The sequence below is a fragment of the Brassica oleracea genome, chromosome C9 (assembly GCF_000695525.1).
Source record: "Brassica oleracea var. oleracea cultivar TO1000 chromosome C9, BOL, whole genome shotgun sequence".
Taxonomy (NCBI): domain Eukaryota; kingdom Viridiplantae; phylum Streptophyta; class Magnoliopsida; order Brassicales; family Brassicaceae; genus Brassica; species Brassica oleracea.
In genome coordinates this window covers 37,679,739-37,702,896 of record NC_027756.1, presented here as the reverse complement: position 1 = coordinate 37,702,896, position 23,158 = coordinate 37,679,739, and the positions used below count along the sequence as shown (strand labels likewise).

Below are 23,158 nucleotides of genomic sequence, written 5' to 3'. Positions count from 1 at the left end.
TCATTTCTTCTAATTTCTAATATTTGTTTAATTTATGTTTTTTTCAAGGCGGAAGAAAATGATGGCGAGCCGGTTGATGATCTCGCCTTAATGAAGAGGGCGTATACCAACAAGAAGACCGGCCAGATTGATGACGGTCTTGTGAGGGAAATGGTCACCCTGGTCCAAACTCAGGTGCAAGACGAAGTGTCTCAGCTTCAAACCGAGGATGACGATTCGACGGCTTCGACCAACTTGTCCCGGTTTTGAATCAACAAAATCGTTGAATCCGTAAGTTCTTTTTTTTAAAGTTCAATTCATTTATTTCTTGATTTAAATTTTGCTATTTTCTATTTCAGTTGGTTCCAAAGAAGAAGGGACGTTTGGTCGGTTTGGGTCGTCGCACCCGGTCGGTTCCTCCTTCTTCTGCACCACCGCCCTTTGTTGATCCAGAAGTACTTACGGCTCAGTTGAATGACAAGGATGATCGCATATCTTTGTTGGAGACCCAGATGACGGCTCAACAGACGGGCTATGAGGCACAGAGGAGTCTGAACCAGCAAATGATGGAGATGATGCAGAGGATGTACCCGAACGAGGTGTTCCCCAACGTGCAAGACCCGTAGTTTTTTTTTTTTCAAAAACTCGGAATGTTTTATTTTTATTTGTACAACTTTGAATATTATCTAATATGTTTTCAATTTTAATTTTAATTTTATATTTTCGAATTTAAATTTCAAAAAATTTATTTTTTTTTTAAAAATAATTTTTTTTGAAATTCCGAGGAAATGAACCCTCGGAAATTTCCGAGGAACATTTCCTCGGAATATACCGAGGGATTTCTTCCTCGGAATATACCGAGGGACTCATTCCACGGAATTTTCCGAGGGCTCCTTTCCTCGGAAATTCCCGATGAAAATTCCGAGGAACATTTCGTCGGAACTTCCGAGGATTGGACCATCGGAAAGTCCATCGAAATATCCCGAGGAAGTTCCCCCTCGGTATATTCCGAGGAGCTTTCCGACGAACTGGTGGTCCTCGGAGTTTCTTCGGAAATTCGTTTCCTCGGAATTCCGTCGGAAATTTCCGAGGGATTTCCGAGGAAAAATGAATTTCCGAAGCGTTATTTCTGAGGACTTGTTTCGTCGGTATGTCGTCGGAATAACGTTATTCCGACGACGTACCGACGATTTTTTTCTTCGGTATGTCGCTGTTTTCTTGTAGTGTAAAACCGGGTCATTTGCCAAATCTTTTAATTTGCATCGCACTTTCTGTTAGATTCCAAGGTGGTAACACATTATTTGGACCAATCATTAATGAGTATCAGCTTATTTTTAAAAGTTCTAACTCGGGGTTTATTGGAATGATCAGTTGGAAGTGGCGTCCCATGATTATGGCGGCATGCTTCCGTACATCATCCGAAGTTTGAGCAACGAGTAAGCTTTGATCAAATAAAGACGTACGGTATCTTCTCTTCATTTGTCCGTCAGACAACAACCACACGTATCGAACTTGAGTTCTCCACTTGAGTTCTCCAAGTTACACTGTCATCGCGAATCTTCTAGCAACTTGTTGACATAAAAAGACCTACTTGTTGCTTTTATTACACGCTACCATTTTGTTACTTTTATTGCTTTTTTATACTCCCTCTATATCAGAATTTTAATGTTTTTACGCACCGATTAAGAAATTACAAACTTTAATTAATTTTTCTCGTTTGTGTAAAAATAACAATAAATACATATAATTTTATCTATAGAAAATCATACTGTAGAATACAAATAGTCAAAAACATAAAATTGCATTTACTTTTTACATGGAAACTTGAAAACATCAATTAAAATGAAACAAAAATTTTCTCTTAAAACATCAAGACTCAATAAGGTCAATATACAAATATAGGACAGTAATTGCAGATTCATGCAAAATAAAACTGTATTTGCAGGATTGGTAAAGTTAGTGGGGTAAAAGGACGAAACTGTCCTCTGCGCTGAATGTCAGACCTAGCATGCGACTTGCAAACGGATATTAACAGTACAATAGGCAATTTTGTGTCATATATGTGAGAGGGTAATTCTTGACAAAATTAGATTAAAACCCAACCAAATCAGCTAAAATATAGAATGTACGGTAAAATGGAAGATTTTACAAATAGAATTGAAAATAGTTGAACCCAACAACAATAATATTAAAGGTATGTACATTCGGTGTTGCGATGCGTTAATAATGGAGTTACATTCGGTGTTTGTAAGGGGCGGAGGTTACGCGAATCTCCGGCGTCTCCGTCGGTGCTCACCGTGACCTCTCCCCCATCGGAATTTGCTCTACGAGACGGATTAAGCAAGATTCGGTCTACTAGGAGGTCTCCCTCTCTCTCTCGGCGACTCGGGTGGGCTCTCTGTAGCGGAAGCCCCTAAGAACTCTGCCGCTCTGGTGACTCGTCGGTGAAAGGTTGGCGTACGTTGTTTGAGGACGACGGTGACCCAACCGGAACCGCGTGTCAGTCATCGGGGCTGGGGTTAGGCTCCGAGGGGAGGGTTTGTTTCTGCGGTATCGGTGGATCTCACAAATGGGATGGCGGTTTCCTTTTGTCCTGAATTTCGCCGGCTCGCTTTTCTTCCTTTCCTCGTCGACAAGAGCGGAGGAGCACGGAACTTCTCGGACTTGTGAGGCGGCGAAGCAGTTACAGAAAGTGGCAATTAGGGTTTTTGGAGCCGTTCTTCATCTGAAGGCGGCGTTTGTGGCCGCGGGACGCTTCGTGGGTGGCTCCGTTGATAGTGACTGGCGGTGGATCTGGCGGGCCTCGACACCCCCGTCATGAGAAGTCGTCGGAATCTGGATTTGGTGGCTGCGGTGTCAACGGAGGAGGGAGCATGCTCTCTCAGTCTTCTTTTCCTCAACCTAAATTCCTCTTTGTTATGTAATTTGTGTATTTTGCTTAGCCAAGTCACTTGTAACCTAGGGTTCATGTTTCTCCGGCGAATCGGAAAATGCTGTTGTCCGATGCCCTTCTGGGATGAAAATTATAATATATATTTATTATTAAAAAAAAAAAAAAAAATTTAATAATTTTAATGATTTACTTTGTCTGGATTAATGAAGAGTGGTAGCGTACTAGGATGATGAAGGTGCATGCAAAATGGGAAACTGTTACTAGGCAGAGATAAGGGAATATTGGTTGATATTCTTTAATATATTCTTAAATATTCTTTAATATATTCTTTAATATCATTAAATCAGTAGTAAGAAAGATAAATGAAGGGATTGTGTCAAGTATATCTCTGCGCATGTGCTTGGGAGTTGTAGTAGGGGTAAGACTGTATTTATGAAAAATACACGGTGTTATAGTCATTTACCTAATTAAACTGTTTTCTATGGTCATCAACCGCAAATTACGGAGGGAATACTAATGAAAGCTGTTAAGGGGCCCCAGGAATAAAGAGAGTTGCGCGTTTATTGTAAGCTGAGAGGGAGAAGTAATTATTCTTAACGTGGACCATCCAACTTGGTCACCAAATAGCACTTATCCGTACACGTGTCCAAATTTAATTGATAGAGATCTACGGCTACGATCTAACCGCCTCAGAATTTCTTAAAGAAAGTCCTATAAATACACACCTATCCTCCTCTCTCTTTTCTTCATCAATTGAAAAACAAAAGTCAAATACTTGTTCGGTCTCGTCTTCTTCCCAACATCTTCAGGTACGGTTTCCTCGTCCCATCTATTTCATCTGATATTTAATTTATTAGAACTAGCGATCCTCTCGCCACGCGAGTTGGTTTACTTGATTGTTAGGGTTTTACTCAAGTTTAATCTATGATCCTCTGTTCTTGATTGTTTATTGTTTGATTTGGTTTCTTGATTATTATATTATTGTTACTCATGATCTGCTTCTGGATCTAAACTTGTTGTTTCCAATTATGTGCAGAGAGAATCCAAAGAGAGCTTTCCAAGTTTACATGGTTGAGCTAGACATCCAGGTACCATTAGCATATGACCCTTTCGCCGAAGCTCAAGACACAGATGCACCAGGAACCAAAGAGTATATCCACGTCCGTATCCAGCAGAGGAATGGTAAAAAGAGTTTGACGACGGTTCAAGGTCTGAAGAAAGAGTACAGCTACGAGAAGATTCTCAAGGATCTTAAGAAAGACTTTTGCTGCAACGGGAACGTTGTGCAGGACAAGGTGCTGGGCAAGATCATTCAGCTTCAGGGTGATCAGAGGAAGAAAGTTTCTCACTTTTTGGTTCAGACTGGGATTGCTAAGAAGGATCAGATCAAGATCCACGGGTTCTAGATTCGGATCGTTCGGTTTTATCTTTCTCTTTTATATGCGAATAATATTGTGTGATCGATCATCATTAGAGGTTTTTAAGGGGTCTTTTCTTTTGGTTTGAAGCTTCGGTTTTGTGGTTCTCTGTTTAATAGCTCAAGTTGTGTGGAATGTTTGAGTACTTGTGCAATGATAAAATTTTCGATTGTTCTATTTTCCCATCTCTTGGTTACGCTATATTAGCTCGATCTGTCGTTTATTAAATGGTAGGAAACAACATAATCAGAACTAGAAAAGTGACTTGTGGATTCTGATGGATTTCATCGAGAGAACGGGTGAAATAGACTCGAACGTGAAGAAATTATTTTGATCCTTCCTTTGATCAAATAACTTAAAATGTGGTTCAGAAGCACACACACACACAAACGTCTTGCGAAAAATCCGGAACACTAATAGTTTGTTTATTGTATGGGAATCAAGTTTCCAATAAAAGAGAGAGTATATGGTATGTGCTGCTTTGCACATTCTTCTATTGCTTTTTGCGGTGATATTAGTGTTATTCAATCATATATTTTAATAGTGTTTAAATCTAAATAAAATTCAATGTTATTCGAATGATTTTAAAATCTAGCATTATTTTATAAAGGAAAAAATTGGAGAAATACGTTTATATAAGATATTAATTTGAAAATTACACTATTATTTAAGTTTTTTGAAAAATACACTTTTGTATATATATGAATTTACTAGATTATCCTATATAAATATTTATTATTATCAAATTTATCATCATAATTTATTTTATGTCTAAGTAAACAATTTCAATATATTAAGATTTTCTTTAAAAAAATCTTAATAATATCTACAGAATATATCTTATATATATATAACTTTTTTGAAAAATTAAAAAAGAAAACAAACCTGCGTCTTCGTCATGATCATTCATTGGCCATTTTTGTAAAATTATTTTCACTTTTCAAGTTTCATAGTTTTTTCTTCCTATCATTCAAAAATTGTTAATTCTTCATCCATAACTTAAGTGTACTTCAAATTTTTAAATTTTCATTTTCTATTATTGTCCACATGGTTTCCTTCCCGTCAAACGTACATCTGATCTCTATAACTTTATCATCTCGCTTTTGATAGTTCTCTTAAGATTATGAATCAAAAGTGAGTTTTTTTTATGATTTCAAAATCAGATTTAGGTTTCTATTTCTGCTTGTGTTTTGTTCTAAAAATAGTTCATTTTTTTTGTTTTCTTGCAAAGAAAGACCATGCTGCATACATCTGAAAATTTTGGAACGTGGAATAAATAAGTATTTTACGTCATTTTTTTTGTAGAGAATGAGAAATCAGGCGATTTATTTATATAAGATTAAAAAATAAAAAATTTACAAGATAAACTTCATGATAAAATCACAAACATCATAATTTATTTATTTTACAATACTTAAGTTATTTTAAAATTCTTAATAGTAAAATAACATATTTATCTCAAAAATATATAGATTTATTCCAAACATAAATGATAATAATATAATATTGTTATTATTATTATTATTTTCGATTTTTTATTTTATTTATTCAAATAACAAATCTGGATAAAAATGTCTTTTTACAATTGATAAAGTGTAGTTTTCAAAAATAAAAATATAAAATGTAATTTAGAAAATTCAAACTGTTAATAGAGTATTTTTCAAATTATCCCTTTTATAAATATAATTTAAAATATAATGTTATTCAATCAATGATTTAAATATTGGTTTTAAAATCTAGTGTTATTCAACTTCAAAGGATTTAGAAATTCTTTGTATTTAAGATTGAATTCAAATCATTTGTGCTGGATTTTCATGAACAAATAATGGAAATCAAAATCAAAAGTATGATGCAGAGATTTTAAAATTCGTTAACTAAGAAATATGTTTAAATTTAAATTTTAATCGATTACTAAACTTTCCAATTGATTTTAAGTCACTGATTGAATAATAAACTATAAAAAACATTATAAATCTTCAAAGCTTATCTTCAGAACTTGATAATTGATGTTGATTCTTGTTCTTACATAATGAAGACAACGCTTCTCGGTGACATGTTGCTACGACCTCCAAAAGGCAATCTTGTTATGTCATATAGAATGAAGACAATGCTTCTTGTGACAAAGAATGCCCAACTTCCATTTCAAAGGTTTTTCATTTCACAATCTCTAACTCTCTCTCGACTCGGAGTATAAGAAAGTCTCTCTTGCCTCTGAGTTTTAGTTTAGTGCAAGATATGTTCTTGAGATGGTTAGTGAGATGTTGATTCTTGTTTTGTCTTATATAATGAATACAAAGCTTTTTGGCGACATGTTTCATAGTTTTCTATCAAAATGGCGGTTAATTATGCTATAATATAGAAAATATTATAAATCCAATTTTTTGCTTATGAAAATTTACGCAGTTTATTTCTGTTTATGAAGATTTATGCATAACGGCAATACCCTAAACCACCTTATGAAATTTACACATATATTAGTAAGCAAATCTAAACCAACATGTCAAAAAAAAAACGAAAGGAATTATATTGACTTTGAAAATCAAACTCTTAGTGTTCTATATCTAATGCTTTCAAACTCTTTAAAATAATATTTCTGCAGACACAAAATTTACAGCCTAATTCCAAATCAAAAATCTAAAGCTACAAGTCTCTATGAAACCCTTAAACTCATAGTTAGGTTCGTGCAAAATAAGTCCAATAGTGAGTATGAATGGGCTTAGATGAATATTTCTGCTATTGTAATTAATTGGGCTTAATCGACAAAACGAAATGTGCTTAATGTTTTGGTAATAACGGTGGGGTCCTATTTCTTTAAGAAAGGGCCCATTGTTGATTAGAAAATCTTTCAAGACACGTGTTTTACACGTGACCTCCCAAAGAGTAATTTTGTAAAGAACAAAGCTAAAAGCAAAATATATATATAATATCTAAGCAAAGATATTATCCGAAAAGCCCAAACAAAAACAAACCATCAGTTTACTACACCAAATCCACAAAATCATTTTGTGTAATGAAAATTTGAGGCCCTCTTTTTACTCACAAATGTTTTTTTCTTTCGATTTACCCTTTTTTGACTCATTGTTAATGCTTCCTCCACAGGAAGAAAGCAGAGGAAACGGAGGCGAAAAATCTCAGGTCTCTTTGTTTCTTTTTCTCTCTCTTTGTCTTGTCTGTGTGTTTCAAGCTTTTTTGCACATGAGTCCTGTTTCTTTTCTTTTTTTTGTGTGGTAATAATATTTGCGATGTGTGTGTTTGTCTCTCTCCCGTCACTCGATTTTTTTTTTTTTTTTTTATATCCGACAACAAACAATTGTCTTTGAATTCAATTCTAGGGCAACTGCGAAAACATTGCTAATTTTGTGTGTTTTGATTACTGTGTCTGATGATTATGAGATAATTTGTAATTAGGAGTGCCGATTTAGGGGCTAAACATGGGTTTGCATGTTCGATTACTAGTGGGATCTCAGCTTGTATAAATCCCCAAGTTTTGTAGTATAATGTGTAAAGATTGTAGAAACGCAAAAGAGGTATAGTGTTTGCTGTTACAGTTTGAGATAACATTTTGTTTTACAACAATTACTCATTCTGATAATCTTGCGTTTGGTAATATAACTCTGTGATGGTCTCTCGTCTCTGTGTATTCATGATTTTCTCACTTTTGCATCTTCACTGCTTCAGATAGGCTTTAACATCACGAAATGGAGAAGGAAAGCCATGAGGAGAACAACAACCACACTGTCTCTGGTGAAGTCATTGCCAAACGGAAACCTGGTCGACCCAGAAAGCACCTCAAGCTAGACTCCACCGAGCAGCCTCGCCACATTGAAAGCGATGAAGCTATGGTTGGGCAGCACGTTACTGGCGTCATCGAGGCAACTTTTGAAGCCGGCTTCTTGCTTTCGGTTAAGCTTGGTAACTCAGATACCGTGCTTAGAGGTGTGGTGTTCAGGCCTGGTCGCTGCGAGCCTGTATCGGTTGATAACGATATTGCTCCTCATGTTCCAATGATAACAAGAAACAGCCACGTGACGCATCAACATGGATTGCCAGCTAAACGAGGTCGTAAATCTAGGTTCCGTGAGAAGCGTGGTGATAGAGCATTGGCTCCTGTCCCGATTCTTCCCGCTAATCCAGCAATGTCCAACCATCCTTTGGTTCCTGTCGTGGAGAATGGCAGTGGGAGTGTCCCGGTCCACCAGGGACATATGCAGACCGAGTCTCAAGTGAGTGGAGGTAGTAATAGCAAGCTGTTTGAGACGCTGCTTACACAAGTGATGAAGGAAGGTCAAGTCCATAACAGCACGACACGGTTCACTGAACCCGAGTCAGAAGAGCAGGCTCTGTCTATTGAGCCGTTGCAGGCGATACACCCGGTCCATCCAGTACATATCCCAAAACCTATGCCAAGTTATGGACGTGGCAAGATGACAGAGCTTCTTCAGGTAACCAACCTTAATTGATGATTTTATCCAGAGTTTTTACTTATGTTTATTCTCTGTAGAATTCATGTTTGATATGTCTTAGGCCGTGCAGGAGAATGTGAGGGAGACCCATTTTTCTCAAGGACAGTGATTCTTGCTGCAAATCGTTGAGAGTTTTAAAAGTCTGATTCAGTCTCATTGTAATCAGAAATAGGGAAACAGAATTTAACTACTGTCTAGCTTAAACATGTCAGAAAAAGTTTATGATGATTCGTTATATAGATATGCTCATAACTACTTTTTCTTAAGATAATAGTTGGATCAAAACTGTTGGAATAACCAAAGTCGAATCGTAAATTTCTACTATGGATCAAAACTGTTAGATTAAGTTGGATCAAAAGATCTTTTTATAAGAGGAACTTTGTGCGAAAGAAACCACTAGGAACAACAATTGGCATGTGTGGTTGGTGGGGGAAAGGAGGCTGCAATACTGGAATATGGTGTGCAGGAAGCATCGGTCCAGCTGTGATGAAAAACATAACAAGTCGGACGAGAACTTGAACTTGGAACTAGTGTGTGAAGCTAATTGAGCTTCTTTTCTTGTATAAAACCGTATTTTTCGTGGAAGCCTTCTTAATTTAGTGGTTTTATTAAATATTTAGCAATGTTTATACAATAGAAAATCTATATACTAATATTCGGTAAATAAATAAATATTATAAATTAATAAATTTTTCCCGTCCCTGGACATATTTAAAATATGACATAAATCAATAAAATAATAAAATAATAATTTTACAGAAAATTTTAAGTAAATACATAGTCCCATTGAAATTATAAATTAATAATTTATATGTATATATATTGTGTATAAGTACAAACTAACTATTATATTATTTGTTTTATATTCACGATAGAATTATCTTTATATTTTTTAATATTTAATATATTTTGATCAGATTTAGTAAAATTATATCTAAAAACATTTAAATTCTATGAAACATATTTTACATACACCAAATAATATAATAAAATTAATATAAAGTCGAATTTCAAATATTAATTAATTTATATACATTACAATCAAATATATATTTTATTTTAGAAAGAGTATATCTTAAAATAAATAACAATCTAAGAAGGAAACTTTTTGTAAATTAATAATTCTATAAATTAAAAAAATATAAAAATTCCCAATATTATTAATTTATTGAATTTTTATTGTACATCTAATTATCGAGTTTGTCGTTTTAGACAAATAATTTATTAACAATTTTGTAAATAAGTGAGAAAATCTTATACAAAATTACTTAATCGTCAAGCGTGAATTTATCTTAAGGTGGTGCAAATAAACAGCTAAAACCAAACATAATTTTGGTTGTAAAATTATCGATATAATATTTTTTTTAATTTATAACATAATAATAAATAAGCATTAGAATATTTTAAAACAAAACAAACTAATTGTAAAAGTTACAAAAGGAAGCCACAAAAATAATGACTACACATAAAATAAAACAAAACCTTTTAAGCTAAAATAAATAAATTGTAATAAGAAAATTTAATCAAGACAACTTTTCCGTGGATTAATTCTTTGTTTTCTAGTAAGATTTAAACTTTAAAGAAAAACCAAGCTAATAGAATGATGATCAGTAAAGTGGTTGTATTGGTTTGATTTCTTGATGATCAGCAAAATGAGCAAAATAAGTTTTGTGCCTATGTTAACGAAAAATCTGCGAAAAGACTAAAATACCTTTCGAATAAGAACGAAACTCAACGAGTTAGGATTGAGAGGTATGTGGCAAATGTCAAATCAGAAGATTCTGAAAGTCAGTTGTGGGACACAAGATGAATATGGTCTTTAGTTTGAGGGGAAGAATGTGAGATATCAAATTAAGTCTCACATTGGATAATTGAACAACGAGAGTCTAATATATAAAGAGATGTTCAACTCTAATTAGTATGAGACATTTTGGGAAGAAAACCAAAAGTAAAACCATGCGGGCTTACCTAAAGCCCAAAATGAACAATATCGTACTAATCGGATAATAGAGAGTTGGACATGTGATTTAACAATCCCAACAATTGGTATTAGAGCGGTTGACGAGAAATCTGCAAGAAGACCAAAATACCTTTGGAGTAGGGACGAGATCCATCGAGTTAGAATTAGAAGGTATGTGGCAGAGATCAAGTTAGAAAATCTTGAAAGTCAGTTGTGGGACACGAGATGAATATGGTCTTTAGTTTGAACGGAAGAATGTGAAATATCAAACTAAGCTCGCATTGGATAATTAGACAAGGAGAATCTAATATATAAAAAGATGTCCAACTCTAATTAGTACGAGACCTTTTGGAAAAAAAAATCAAAAGTAAATTCATGTGAGATTGCCTATTAAGCTCAAAGTGGATAATATCGTACTAATCGGACAATATAGATGAGTCCCAACCGTTTGTATCTTTTGGTGGTTTCTTTTTTGACTGATTAATTATCTTTTTGTGGTTGTATCGGCCATATCCAAGATAATTGAATTCAAGCAAATCAAAAGGCGATTTTTTATAATCAGAAAGATCTATGTGAGGGGTATATTATTTGTTTCGAGGTAAGAAAATTGTATGATGGACTTTTACCAAAAAAAAAGATAAAAAAATTGTACGACCCACTCTAAAAAATGCATTATCGGCGATTCATGGGTAAAAAGAGGGAAAAGAAAAGCCTAAGCTGGGCTTTTATTGGGCCTAAATCAGTTTAGGTTGATCAAGTTTTTGTGAAGTTCAAAAACCGTCGATCGTAGTAGTTAAACCCTTAAAGCCTGTCGAGGTCTCTCTCTCTCTCTCTCAAATACTAAAACCCTAATTTTCAACAGCTTCACTGCAAATTGCAATCCTCTGAAAGTCGCAGAAAGCTTCTCTCTCTCTCTCTCTCTCTCTTTCTCACGTGTTTGCCGCCAAGATGGGAAGACCTAAGAAGACTAGAGGAATGAAGAAGCAGATGCGCCTCGACGAAGCCGAAGAAGTCATCCTCCTCGAACAGTGGATCGAATCCCAAAAACCCGATTCAGGATCCAACCCGCTCGCTCTGGGCCCTCTCCCGAAAGACGCGAAGATCGGAAAGCTCGAAGACGACGGCGAAAACGGCGCCGTTTTCTCGCGCTACGCCGGCGTAAGGAGGTTCGATCAGCTGCCCATATCGGACAAAACGAAACGAGGGCTGAAAGAGGCCAAGTTCGTTGAGATGGTCGATATCCAGAGAGCTGCTCTGCCTCACGCTTTATGCGGAAGAGATATTCTCGGCGCGGCGAGGACCGGGTCGGGGAAAACTCTCGCGTTTGTTATTCCGGTGAGGGTTTCGTGAAGTTTCTTCCTTTATGTATCGTTCTTCATGTTAATTGTTGTTGGTGTGGTTCAGGTGCTGGAGAAGTTGCACAAGGAGAGATGGGGTCCTGAAGATGGAGTTGGGTGTATTATCATATCTCCGACTAGGGAATTAGCTGCTCAGACTTTCAGTGTGTTGAATAAAGTTGGGAAGTTTCATAAGTTCAGTGCTGGCCTCTTGATTGGAGGTCGTGAAGGAGTTGATGTTGAGAAGGAGAGGGTTAATCATATGAATATTTTGGTGTGTGCTCCCGGTAGGCTTCTCCAGCATATGGATGAGACTCCAAACTTCGAGTGTTCCAATCTCAAGGTCTTGAGCTTCTCTTCAATGTTTTAAGGACATTTTATTACATCAAATGATGTGCATTCGCATTAGGATGGTTGGTGTGTAGAACTAGTATATGTGCATTCCCTTGTCTGGTAGATTTCTTTAGTCTTCTTATGGGTTCAAAATATGTAATAGATGTACTCCTTTGTCTGCAGATTCTGATTTTAGATGAGGCCGACCGTGTTCTTGATTCTGCATTCAAAGGGCAGTTGGATCCTATCATCTCGCAGTTGCCTAAGCGCAGGCAAACTCTGCTATTCTCTGCGACCCAAACAAAGAAAGTCAAGGATCTAGCAAGGCTCAGTCTGAGAGATCCCGAGTACATCAGTGTACATGCAGAGTCTGTTACAGCTACCCCAACTACCTTGACGCAGACTGTAATAATTGTCCCAGTTGAAAAGAAACTAGACATGTTATGGAGCTTCATCAAATCTCATCTTAATTACAGGATTCTTGTTTTTCTATCCACCAAGAAACAGGTTACATAAGTTTACCTCTTTTCATCTGCGAATCATCTACTTGGAAGATAGTTTTGTATTCTGCTACTTTTGTCGTATCTTGCGATTGATGAAGAGATATCACTCTTTTGATAGGTCAAATTTGTTCATGAAGCGTTCAACAAGCTCCGGCCTGGAATACCTTTGAAGAGCCTTCACGGAAAAATGAGCCAAGAGAAAAGGATGGGAGTGTACTCTCAGTTCATTGAGAGACAATCTGTTCTCTTCTGTACCGATGTTCTTGCCAGAGGTCTTGATTTTGACAAGCTTGTGGACTGGGTTGTTCAGGTAATATCAATCATCAACATTCAGAATTGCAATACTATGTAATTTTCTTTTGATGTCATCATATTAATGTGATAGGTGGATTGTCCTGAAGATGTAGCTTCTTATATTCACCGAGTTGGGCGTACGGCTCGTTTCAATGCTTCAGGGAAGTCACTCCTCTTTCTAACGCCTTCTGAGGAAAAAATGGTTGAGAGATTACAAGAAGCTAGAATTCCTGTAAAAGTCACCAAGGTAAATAGATCCCGTCCTCAATTTTCTCGACTCTCTACTGTCTGTAGTAGAAAACGTATTTGACTTTGAAAGATTTTGTTCAACACAGGCAAACAGTGACAAGTTGCAGGAGGTTTCTAGACTCTTGGCTTCTTTGTTGGTCAATTTTCCCGATCTTCACACTGTTGCGCAGAGAGCCTTCATCACATACCTGAGGTCCATTCACAAGAGAAGAGATAAGGAGATTTTCGACGTGACGAAGCTGTCCATTGAGGACTTCTCTGCTTCGCTTGGTCTTCCATTTACTCCTAGAATCCGATTCGCAAACCTTAAAACGAAGAAGAAAGGAGTGTTTGAGAGTTCAATCGCTCTTGAACCGGAGAATGATGATGAGGATAATGTTGTAGCACCTACTCGGGTTGTGAAGAAGGATCTTCTAGGTGAAGATTTAGAGGAAGATGATTTTCCTCTGAGACCAAATGAAGAGGGAAAGGGAGTAGAAAAATCAAACAAGGACGAAGGAGTTCCCATGTATGTGTGTTTTACATAATGTACTATTTTCTGTGTTCGTTCAAATCCAGTATGTGAATAAAATTCATGTTGACTTTCAGGCCAGGAACTCGGGTTTCGAAAAACAGGAAGCTGAAGATCAGCCAGCACAGACCAAGTGGGTCCAGGGTTAAGTTTGACGAGGAAGGCAATCCAGTGGCTCCCTTAGCAATAGTAGCTGCCACAACTGAGACTGAAGTAGCCCTTGATGAAGGTAAAGCAAGCTCGACTTATGTTATCATTCTGTTCCCACAAACTAGCAATGATACAGTTATTTACAACGTATGTGGATGGAATTGGTTCTTTGATTTTTGGCAGAGGCAAGGAAGGATTACTATAAGAAACTGGGAGAGCAACTGAGGAATGTGGATCATGAGGACAAGAAAGTGGAGAGGGAAAAGAGGAGGGAGAAGAGAATGAAAGAAAAGATTAAGAGGAAGCAAGGAGAGATGGAGGAGGAGGAAGAAGAAGAAGGCCATGAAGGCTCTGCATCATCATCAGAAGAAATAGGACGAAAACGCAAAAGAGCAAAGAAGATGTACTTTGATGATAATGGTGATGGAGATGAAGAAAAGGAAGGAGGAAAAATCAATACAGATGCCATCTCCATATCTGAGCTTGAGGAGATGGCTCTCAAACTGATAACGCAGTCATGAAAATCTCACATAGGAAACGTTTTGTCTGTCTAGGCTCCCTCTTTCCGCATTCGCCGTTTTGCCGATTCTCCCAAGGAAGCACTTCATTTTTATGAACCAATGTGATAGTTTCCTACAAGTTTTGTCTGTTCTTTGTCAATCAAATCGTGTTACAAACAATTATTTATATAACCTTAACTTTACCAGTCGAATCAGTTTTCTGGTAACTTTACCCGGTAACCGTTACCGGATCAAAATCTTTCGAGGGAATTAATTATGTTATCATCTTTACTATGTTAAAAGATTCTTATTTTTCGCTTGCGTCTGTGTAGAAACCACTGTTATCTCACCGAATCGATTTTTAGCGGAGCGGGTGCGGATCAACCAAATTTGAGTCGCGGATATCCGTCGACCCGCAAAATAAAAAAAATATTATTTTTTTCTAAAATTTTTTAAAATAAATAAAAATAAAAATAAAAATATGTAAAAAATATATAAATTAATGAAAATTATATAATTTAAATTATAAATGTATAATTTTTATTATAAAAAGTAATTAATTGATAAAAAAAATAATTATTTATTAAATTTAATATTATATGCGGGCCCCGCAGGTTACCCGCAATCTTAGCGGGGCGGGTGCGGGTTTACGATTTTTCTTTCGCGGGTTATGCGGGTCGGAATTTTGAGTTTAAAAAATAGAGTCGATCCGCGGGTTGGCAGGTCATGCGGGGCGGGTTGACCCGCGAACCCAGCCCCTAATTATTGTGCGTGAACCTACTCATATACCCCTTTGTCATGGAATATCTCGATGGCCGTTCATAGGTCTGACCACTAGCATGCCCAAATCTTATACTTTTGACAAATGTTTTAAAAAAACAGAGTTTCAACATTAAATAAACATGTCCATAGCAAATTCAACCTTATTTTTTTTTTTTTGGTTTAAAACACACAACATTTAACCCAATAGCAAAACCATACTCACTTCATGTAAAAGACAAAACACTTTTAAATCTAATTTCCTATCAAGACTCAACGATGACTGATATATATTTTGCCCATTGTCCAAGACTTTGGTAGAAAAAGCTGGTGTTGTTGATCTTTCACTGCATTGAAATAAGAAAACAACGATAAGAACAACATACTTGCAAGTTCTTCACATTTGGTAAAATCTTATAGAGAGGATTATTATTTGTTAGTAGTAATTGCGTTACCTGCCGTTGCTGCTGATAGTTGCCATAGCCACCGTAACCGCCACCATAGTACGCACTAGGATCCTGAGGACGAGGAGCTCCATGACCATATGGTTCAAAGCCCTGCGGCTGTGGAGGGTATCCATAGTACCCACCACCACCATTCCATTGAGCTTGATGAGGCTGTGCCTGTAAAGTTTTTAAACATTATTATGTTTTTGTTTCAAATCACTCTCAATTTATTAAGGTAAAAAAAAAAAAAACAAACCTGGTTGTTCGGACTACGTCCCCATGAAAGACGGATGCTTTGTCCACCTAATTGTGTTCCATTCAGATTTAAAAGTGCATGCTCCGCAGACGCCCTGAAGCATATGTCAAAGACAATAATGAAGTGTGCAACACAAGAACGAGCAGGGTTTTGTATTCATGGCGAAAGGCACATGTGGCTAGTTAGTTATACCTGGTGGCATACTGAACGAATCCACAACGCTTCCCTGGAGGTATTTTCACGTGAGTTAGTTCTCCAAATTGACCAAAAACTGCCCTCAATTCTTCGTCTGTAACGCTAGCATCCAGAGCACCAACAAATATCTGAAAGTAGTACGCATCAGGCTTTCATTCAAGCAAAAGAAAACCAAATATTTTGAGGAAAAATATAGCAAACTAACTAACTACTCACAGTTGTGTTACTTGGATCGCTTTCTCCAGGATTTCCTCCTCCTTGGGTGTCCTGATACATGCCTGCAAATAACAAATGAGAGAAGGCTAAAGACTCTATTATATTGCATAAAACCCCACTCAACAAGGTGAAACAACTATACGGAGACTAAACTGTAGCACAAGATATTAACTTTAACAACGCATTGCAAATAACATTCACACATCGACACTCAGAGAAACAAAAAAAAAAAAACAGCTCAAAGATCATTGATACAAATATTGATGAGAACAGATATTAAACTATGGCAAGCTCTAGGAGTACAACAAATTTAGAAAATAAAAAGCATTTTGCAAAAAGGACATAAGGCATTGTCTACAGGACAAATAATTAGAAGATAAAAAGGCTCAAAACTGTAGGCTGATGAAGCCAGTTTGTATTTAAAATCTGCTGAAAACATAACCAACTGACCTAAATGAAGCCACGCATTAAGGTGGGATCATTTTCAGCAGAAGTCAGTTCCAGGCTCCCCCCAAAGAGAGCCACTTGTTCCCCTGTTTTAAGACAACAGGAGTTGATCTTAATACCTTTTACACGGATGCTTTCATTTTATGTGCAAACCGAGAGGAAAGAAAGAGCAGACATATTCTCATCTCAGAACAAGCTTTAGCAAGCAGAACACACATTCACAAAAGAAAGGCAATCAAGTATCATGCTCAACAAAGAAAATAAAACTAGGCAAGCAACCATAAGGCATACCTGGCAGCATTGTAAGAGGCTTCTTGTTGGCAGCCGGACCAAGACGCATAGGCCTACTCGAGCAGTACTGACCATTCATTTCCACCATCGCACGCATCTGCTCACTTTCATCCCCAAACCTAACAAAACCATAACCCTTCGTCCGTCCAGTGCTCCTGTCCATCATAACTTTCGCCCCCTTGACAGACGCGTACACGCTCGAAAACGTCTCCGCGAGCATGAAGTCAGTGACTTCCGGAGCCAGGTCGCCCACAAAGATAGTGTACTCAGGCCCTTCAGCTTGGCGTCTCTCACCAGCCCCGGCCTGAGCCCAGTTCAGCCTGAAGGTCTGGTCAGAGTTGGGCATCTGAGTACCGTTGTAGGTCTGCAACACACGCTCAGCTGCAGCGTGGTTGGCGAACTCAACGAATCCGTAACCCTCGCACATACCAGTCAGCTTGTTGCGAATCACTTTAGCCGATTGAACCTGACACAACACACAAGAATCAAGATTTCAATCGATACACGTGTCAATCTCTCCACAAGACTAAAACTTTTCCACAAGATTTACCTCGCCGGTCTGAGCGAAGACGGTCATGATGTAGTTTTCGTCCATCCAAGGCTGCAGGGCACCGATCCACAAGGAGCGAATCTCGTTATCGGATCCTGGATTCTGAGATCCGACTCCGTAGGGCTGTTGACCCTGTGACGGCGCTGACTGCTGCTGCTGCAGGTTCCATTGCTGGCCCTGTTGCTGTTGCTGTTGCATCATCCACGAGAGTTGCTGCTGGTGATAGGCTTGCTGGTCAGATGGGATCTGCTGCCCTGCTCCGATGGCGTTTTGTGGTGGCTGCTGCATCGTGACGACGACGGGAGGGGAAAGACCTAGAAAAGGGGGATTTGTCGCTAATGCTAAAAGGAATAAAATCTCGGTGAAGCGAAAGTTTAAAGACGCACACGTTCATTAGTCTCGCTTCCTTTATATGAAAAGTTACCGTTCTGTGGGCTTTAGATGGGCTCCATCATATAATATTTATCTTAGCCCATTAGTTGTTACAGTGAAATTCAAATAGCCGGTTAGTTAGATCTTTGAACCGGCGACTGAAGTAATTAATTTATACCCCCAATTCTTATACAATTGCTTCCACTACATGCAATGATTGACTTTGTGTGTGATCGTTTGAATTTCAAACCAAGAGAAATGCTCATAAGATTTCTTCTAATTCCATTTTGTGTGTATATTAATATAAATAATTACAAAATACGTAGTTTCAGTAGGTTTTAAACCTTATCATCAATATATTTACAAACAGATTAAAAGTTGTTAAGAGTTAAAAAAAAAGAAGTTGGTATTAACAAACATATATACGAGGAAAGACGACAGTTGGATTTTAATGGTTTTAGCAGTTCCCTGGTCTGTTATACTTTGGAGGCAGAGATGGACACTGTTCATTCATATGGGTGTAAGGTTCCATAGTATTGTAACCAGGAAGTTCCATTCTGTACTTCCCAAGTATCTGACAGAAAGGAAGCTTCACACTGTCATTGTCATTGCACCATTTTGGAAGACGGCTTGCATTGTTCTCGAAGAAGTTGAGCATGTAAGCATCTTTTAGCTGCAAATATTTGAAAATTATTAACAGAGAACATGGTAGCGCTAGCTTGCGACTTATGTATTGGTTCTTTACCGTGAATTCCGTGACTTGAATAGAACTAGCCAATGAGCCAAATAGGCCAGCTTCTTTGTACATTTCAAGTATGAAAGCAATGCACGAGGTTGATTTACCATCGCTGTAGATCCAGTCGTCTTGTTCAGGTACAGTCAGTAATTTGTCAAAAGAAGATCCGCGTTTCTCTACTTCCACCAGTACATCTGGAAGACCAAGACCCTGCATCAATTTAAGACATGTTACATAAGGATTGAGACAAGTACAAGGACACAAGTTTTGATACCTCTGTTCCGAGACGCTTGTTCAAGGCTTCATTCCACATATTAGCAGCATACTCAGGCTGCAATTTGTTCCAAACAGTCATGAAAGAGGCAACCTGAAAGAGAGAGAGAAAAAAAAAAGATCAGCTCCAATAATAAAGTATCAAGAAGATTCAAGAACCAAGTTGACAAACCCCTACAAGATGAGCATCTATAGGAGGAGGGTAGTTTGCAGTAACGGTATCGATCCAGGCAAAAATCAAGTTGTGATAACCATATGGTTTACCATCCATGCTCCGAGCATATTCCCACGCAGCAGTAACGTTGAACTTAGCACGAACATCAGGATGCAAAGGTAACAATGCAATCTGAGGATTCGAGTCATCTTTCTTTTGTTCAAACTCCCACCACTCTTCCCATGGTAATATCGCTATTACATCTTCTCCCTATGATCAAAGAACAACCAAACTTCAACACAAAGAAGTGTTATGTTTAACCTTCTTCACATAAATTAAAAAAATAATTAAAATTCATATATGCTTTTAATAATTACGTTTATTTAACCAATAGAATTTTAGATAAGTAAAATTATTGTGAAGCTCAAAACCTTTTGTAACTAATATTATGTTTAAAACATATATAATTGCATTGAAATTCTAAAATGACATTCTTTATATAACAAGAAAAATATGTTAAAACAACAATTTCATGAAACAAATGGAGTAAAGTTTTATGCAACTTGTTACCTTTTCGTTTTCATTACCGGACTCACCAATCCACAGCTTCCCTTGTGTGTCTCTCAAGAAGACAGCTGAATGACCAGCGTAAGCCCCACTCACCCACTTCTCAAGGGTCTCAAAACCACCCCAACGTCCACGGATCTTGGATAGAACAAGTAGATCACCAGAGTGGATATCATCAGTGTTGACTTTGGTGACCCATGGTTCAGGACGAGCTTCGAACTTAGCCCCCATATGCTTCTCAAGAAACGCCAGATTAGAGCTTTCACCCCAACCAGTATTGGTAAAGAGAGGGAAAACATCACACAGTGCTTGTAGTGTTCCTAACATCCCTGCGTGCATAAGGAATATCGAAACTCCCTTCTTCTTAACCTGTTATACACAAGAACCCATCAACAAGCGGATCTGAAATTTAAAGGGTTATAAAGATTTTTAGATTAATCTTAATAAATTTTTTTTTTGACAATTTGGAGGCTATACGATCTAATATATAATAGCTATTTAAAAGTTGGGGGGCAAGAGGAATGTTTCATCAGACCCCCAGCCATGCACAAAGGTCACTAAAATGATAAAGCAGCACAAGAAAGAACCATCTTACGTAATCATACTCGGCTTGTCCATCCCATTCAGGGAACTCTACAGTGTGTGGCCGTGAAATGAAGTACCAAGTCCATGTCACACGATATGGAGTTGCAAAGACATAAAGATCCATGCAAGTCGAGCTATGTGCTTTATCCGCCTTCATAAACACAAACCAAAAAAAAAAAAAAGAAACAGAGCTTTAGGCTTTATTCATTACAAAACAGTTTCACATCACCGACAAAAAGTAACGGTTCTTGAAAACTGAACGTGCCTTAATGTGAAGTGTGCCTCCACCAAACTTGCTAGCGGACTTGTTATGAAACTCCATATGAGCTGTGTTATCATAGAAGCAAGCTCCTTTCCACTTGACGGTGTTGTTTCCTGCATTCGCTGTTCCGATGAAAGTGGGAAGCAGATCGGCGGCGCCGTAAAGGGAGTTGAGGATGGGCCAGGAGACTTGTCTTGGCAAATGCGGAAGCATGTCGCGAGGGTGGAACGCCGATTTCAATGATACGGCGGTTGAGAGAACTAGAATTAGGACGGCGGTGGCGAACAGAGAGGAAAGCGTGAAAGATGATGAGGGAGATGAAGACGCCATGTCGGTTTTGCATTCAGAGTTTCTCCACGATAAATATTTAAACAAATTTATTTATATAAAATATATATCGCTTGCTTTTTATTCCCACGAAACATTGTTTTATTTATATTTGTTATAACAAGTTTTATTTTCTTTGAAAGTAATAGTAATCAACATTTTGTCTAAATAGCAACATTACTGAAGTTTCATTTTCATTTTCATTTCTACTTTCATTTAATAGTTTATTTTCTCTTACTTCACTTGTATTTTATTTTATAGTTTTAATTTAAAATATAAGCAAATATTTTTCTTAAAAGCATAAAATTAGTGATTATAATTTTTTTTTCTTTTAGCATTAGTAATTTATTTATGATTCTTTTAGTATCAATGATCTATTGTATATATTTTACATATGAATATATGATCGATATATTTTTTATTGTTTTCATAAAATGATCGATTCTATTTGAATCGTAATTAATTATTCATTTTGACAAAGCAAGCATTCTATGACAAAATATCTACAGATGGTGACAAATAAACATTTTGTCCAAATAGGTAAAAAAAAATAAGATTAAATCATCCAAATATTATTAATATGTAAATAACATATATATATATATATATATATATATAATTTCATATCGCATAGGTTCACATATAGATAAAAGATAATCTAGCGTACACCTAAACATTATAAAATCACGAGAATGTTCCTTCGAATGCTATCATCTAACTAGCGTACATCCTTAAAGTATGTTTCACGTATACGTCAGAATAATATATTCCCAATTTCTTTAAAGAAGTTAAAAAGACGTATTTCTAAAGCAACAAAAATAAAATCTGTTATGTATAAAGGCGTAGCACTGCTGAGTAACGTTACGTATGAATTGTTGATCAACGCTATGTGACGTCAATGGTTCCACATTCTGGCAGAAGTAATGTAGCACCACAAGATTCGTTTCTTCATGCATGTACATAAACGTAATTCCTTTACTATCCAGCCAATATTACAGTCGATTTTACTCAAAAAGAGTGAATCGCGTATCAACTCCATTAAGGATGCGCTCATGCGCATAAACAAAAGAAACACATGCATGGAAACCAATCACGGCGTTTACCATCTTTATGAATTATGAGATAATCATCAATCATCGCAAGACCCTCCTGGAAAAAGCATCGAATGACAAGTGATTCATTCAGTACCATTAACATCTTATGGATTAAAAAAAACTGAACCAACTGAAGTAAAATGGAGAGCAAAAGGCTGGCATACTTCTATTTGCATTTTTCAATAGGTCGTCTACTACTACAGTAAACAAAAGGTAGAAATAGGTAAACAGCTTTACAGAACTATCACCAATCACCATCCCTTGTTGTTGAGGCTAACATTCATCAGGAAACTACGTATACCATTTTACTTCCAACACTTTCTCAGTTTAAGCTGGTAAACTGATATTCTTCTCAGGTTTTTAAGTTAACAGTCTGCGAACTGATACTCATTTTTATTTTATTTCTAGTTTTTATACAAAAATCTTAGTAAAAACAAAGAGGGAAAAAGAAAAGAAATTGAAAGCTCTCACGAAAGCAGCTCATTTGGTCCTGTTATACGCATCAAAAGCAAGACCAATAGCTTAAGTTCAACCATGTCTGAACCATGGCTTCAGTTTATAAGCCAATATGCAAATGAAGACAAAACAAAATCAGCTTCAGAAAGACAGAAGACTGGGGAAATAGGTTATAACTAGACCCTGCGCGCGGGTATGAATTTTCAGTTTTTAATTATTTATTTTATTAAATCACGTATTTGTAATATTCGTTCATATTATATTCATTAAGTAAATAATTTTTTTTTGCATCTTAAACTATCTATTTTTTTACGAATGTGTGATATCATATAAAAAAAATGAGTATAGAGTTAATTAGATAATTTTAAAAACATAAATTTTTCTTTCGTGTGCGATATCATATAAATAATGATCCGCCCAGTTTACAAAAATCATGATTATTTTATGTGTAATTTTTTTTATTTTGACAATTTCCTTAAAACTATATTAAATTTTACATATTTTAATTAGAATATTTTTAATATCTTTACCTTTTTATTTGAAATGCAACTCAATATTTTTTTAACAATTATAACAAAATAT

At 36.6% G+C, this 23,158-nt stretch overlaps 5 protein-coding genes across 8 annotated transcripts; 3 read left to right on the top strand and 2 right to left on the bottom strand.

Annotated features, from left to right (window-relative positions):
* Window positions 1–3,607: 3,607 nt before the first annotated feature.
* On the top strand, window positions 3,608–4,469 carry LOC106315589 (protein translation factor SUI1 homolog). 2 transcript variants are annotated; one of them, XM_013753356.1, is made up of 3 exons: window positions 3,608–3,681; window positions 3,909–4,326; window positions 4,358–4,469. In XM_013753356.1, exon 2 carries the CDS (start codon window positions 3,940–3,942, stop codon window positions 4,276–4,278), a length of 339 nt encoding a protein of 112 aa, XP_013608810.1. In that variant the 5' UTR covers window positions 3,608–3,681; window positions 3,909–3,939; the 3' UTR covers window positions 4,279–4,326; window positions 4,358–4,469. The 2 variants fall into 2 exon arrangements, with proteins under 2 accessions (XP_013608810.1, XP_013608809.1); XM_013753355.1 differs by having other exon boundaries at window positions 3,909–4,469.
* A 2,762-nt stretch (window positions 4,470–7,231) lies between these two features.
* Window positions 7,232–9,019, top strand: LOC106313600. Of its 2 annotated transcripts, none has more exons than XM_013751460.1 (3): window positions 7,232–7,425; window positions 7,969–8,732; window positions 8,824–9,019. In XM_013751460.1, exons 2-3 carry the CDS (start codon window positions 7,989–7,991, stop codon window positions 8,860–8,862), a joined length of 783 nt encoding a protein of 260 aa, XP_013606914.1. In that variant the 5' UTR covers window positions 7,232–7,425; window positions 7,969–7,988; the 3' UTR covers window positions 8,863–9,019. The 2 variants fall into 2 exon arrangements, with proteins under 2 accessions (XP_013606914.1, XP_013606913.1); XM_013751459.1 differs by having other exon boundaries at window positions 8,815–9,019.
* Window positions 9,020–11,532: 2,513 nt separating this feature from the next.
* LOC106319442 (DEAD-box ATP-dependent RNA helicase 32) lies at window positions 11,533–14,802 on the top strand. Its single transcript, XM_013757770.1, has 8 exons — window positions 11,533–12,048; window positions 12,118–12,393; window positions 12,567–12,890; window positions 13,005–13,196; window positions 13,272–13,427; window positions 13,516–13,937; window positions 14,018–14,169; window positions 14,274–14,802. Exons 1-8 carry the CDS (start codon window positions 11,662–11,664, stop codon window positions 14,609–14,611), a joined length of 2,247 nt encoding a protein of 748 aa, XP_013613224.1. The 5' UTR covers window positions 11,533–11,661; the 3' UTR covers window positions 14,612–14,802.
* Window positions 14,803–15,479: 677 nt separating this feature from the next.
* LOC106319496 (polyadenylate-binding protein RBP45A) lies at window positions 15,480–18,126 on the bottom strand. Its single transcript, XM_013757841.1, has 7 exons — window positions 17,751–18,126; window positions 17,201–17,666; window positions 16,463–16,524; window positions 16,244–16,374; window positions 16,052–16,145; window positions 15,805–15,972; window positions 15,480–15,696 (listed from the first exon to the last, which is right to left on the bottom strand). Exons 1-7 carry the CDS (start codon window positions 18,036–18,038, stop codon window positions 15,694–15,696), a joined length of 1,212 nt encoding a protein of 403 aa, XP_013613295.1. The 5' UTR covers window positions 18,039–18,126; the 3' UTR covers window positions 15,480–15,693.
* A 259-nt stretch (window positions 18,127–18,385) lies between these two features.
* On the bottom strand, window positions 18,386–21,072 carry LOC106316116. Of its 2 annotated transcripts, none has more exons than XM_013753985.1 (7): window positions 20,703–21,072; window positions 20,448–20,588; window positions 19,856–20,221; window positions 19,310–19,555; window positions 19,133–19,225; window positions 18,868–19,068; window positions 18,386–18,795 (listed from the first exon to the last, which is right to left on the bottom strand). In XM_013753985.1, exons 1-7 carry the CDS (start codon window positions 21,027–21,029, stop codon window positions 18,580–18,582), a joined length of 1,590 nt encoding a protein of 529 aa, XP_013609439.1. In that variant the 5' UTR covers window positions 21,030–21,072; the 3' UTR covers window positions 18,386–18,579. The 2 variants fall into 2 exon arrangements, with proteins under 2 accessions (XP_013609439.1, XP_013609438.1); XM_013753984.1 differs by having other exon boundaries at window positions 18,410–18,795; window positions 19,304–19,555.
* Between the last annotated feature and the right edge of the window lie 2,086 nt (window positions 21,073–23,158).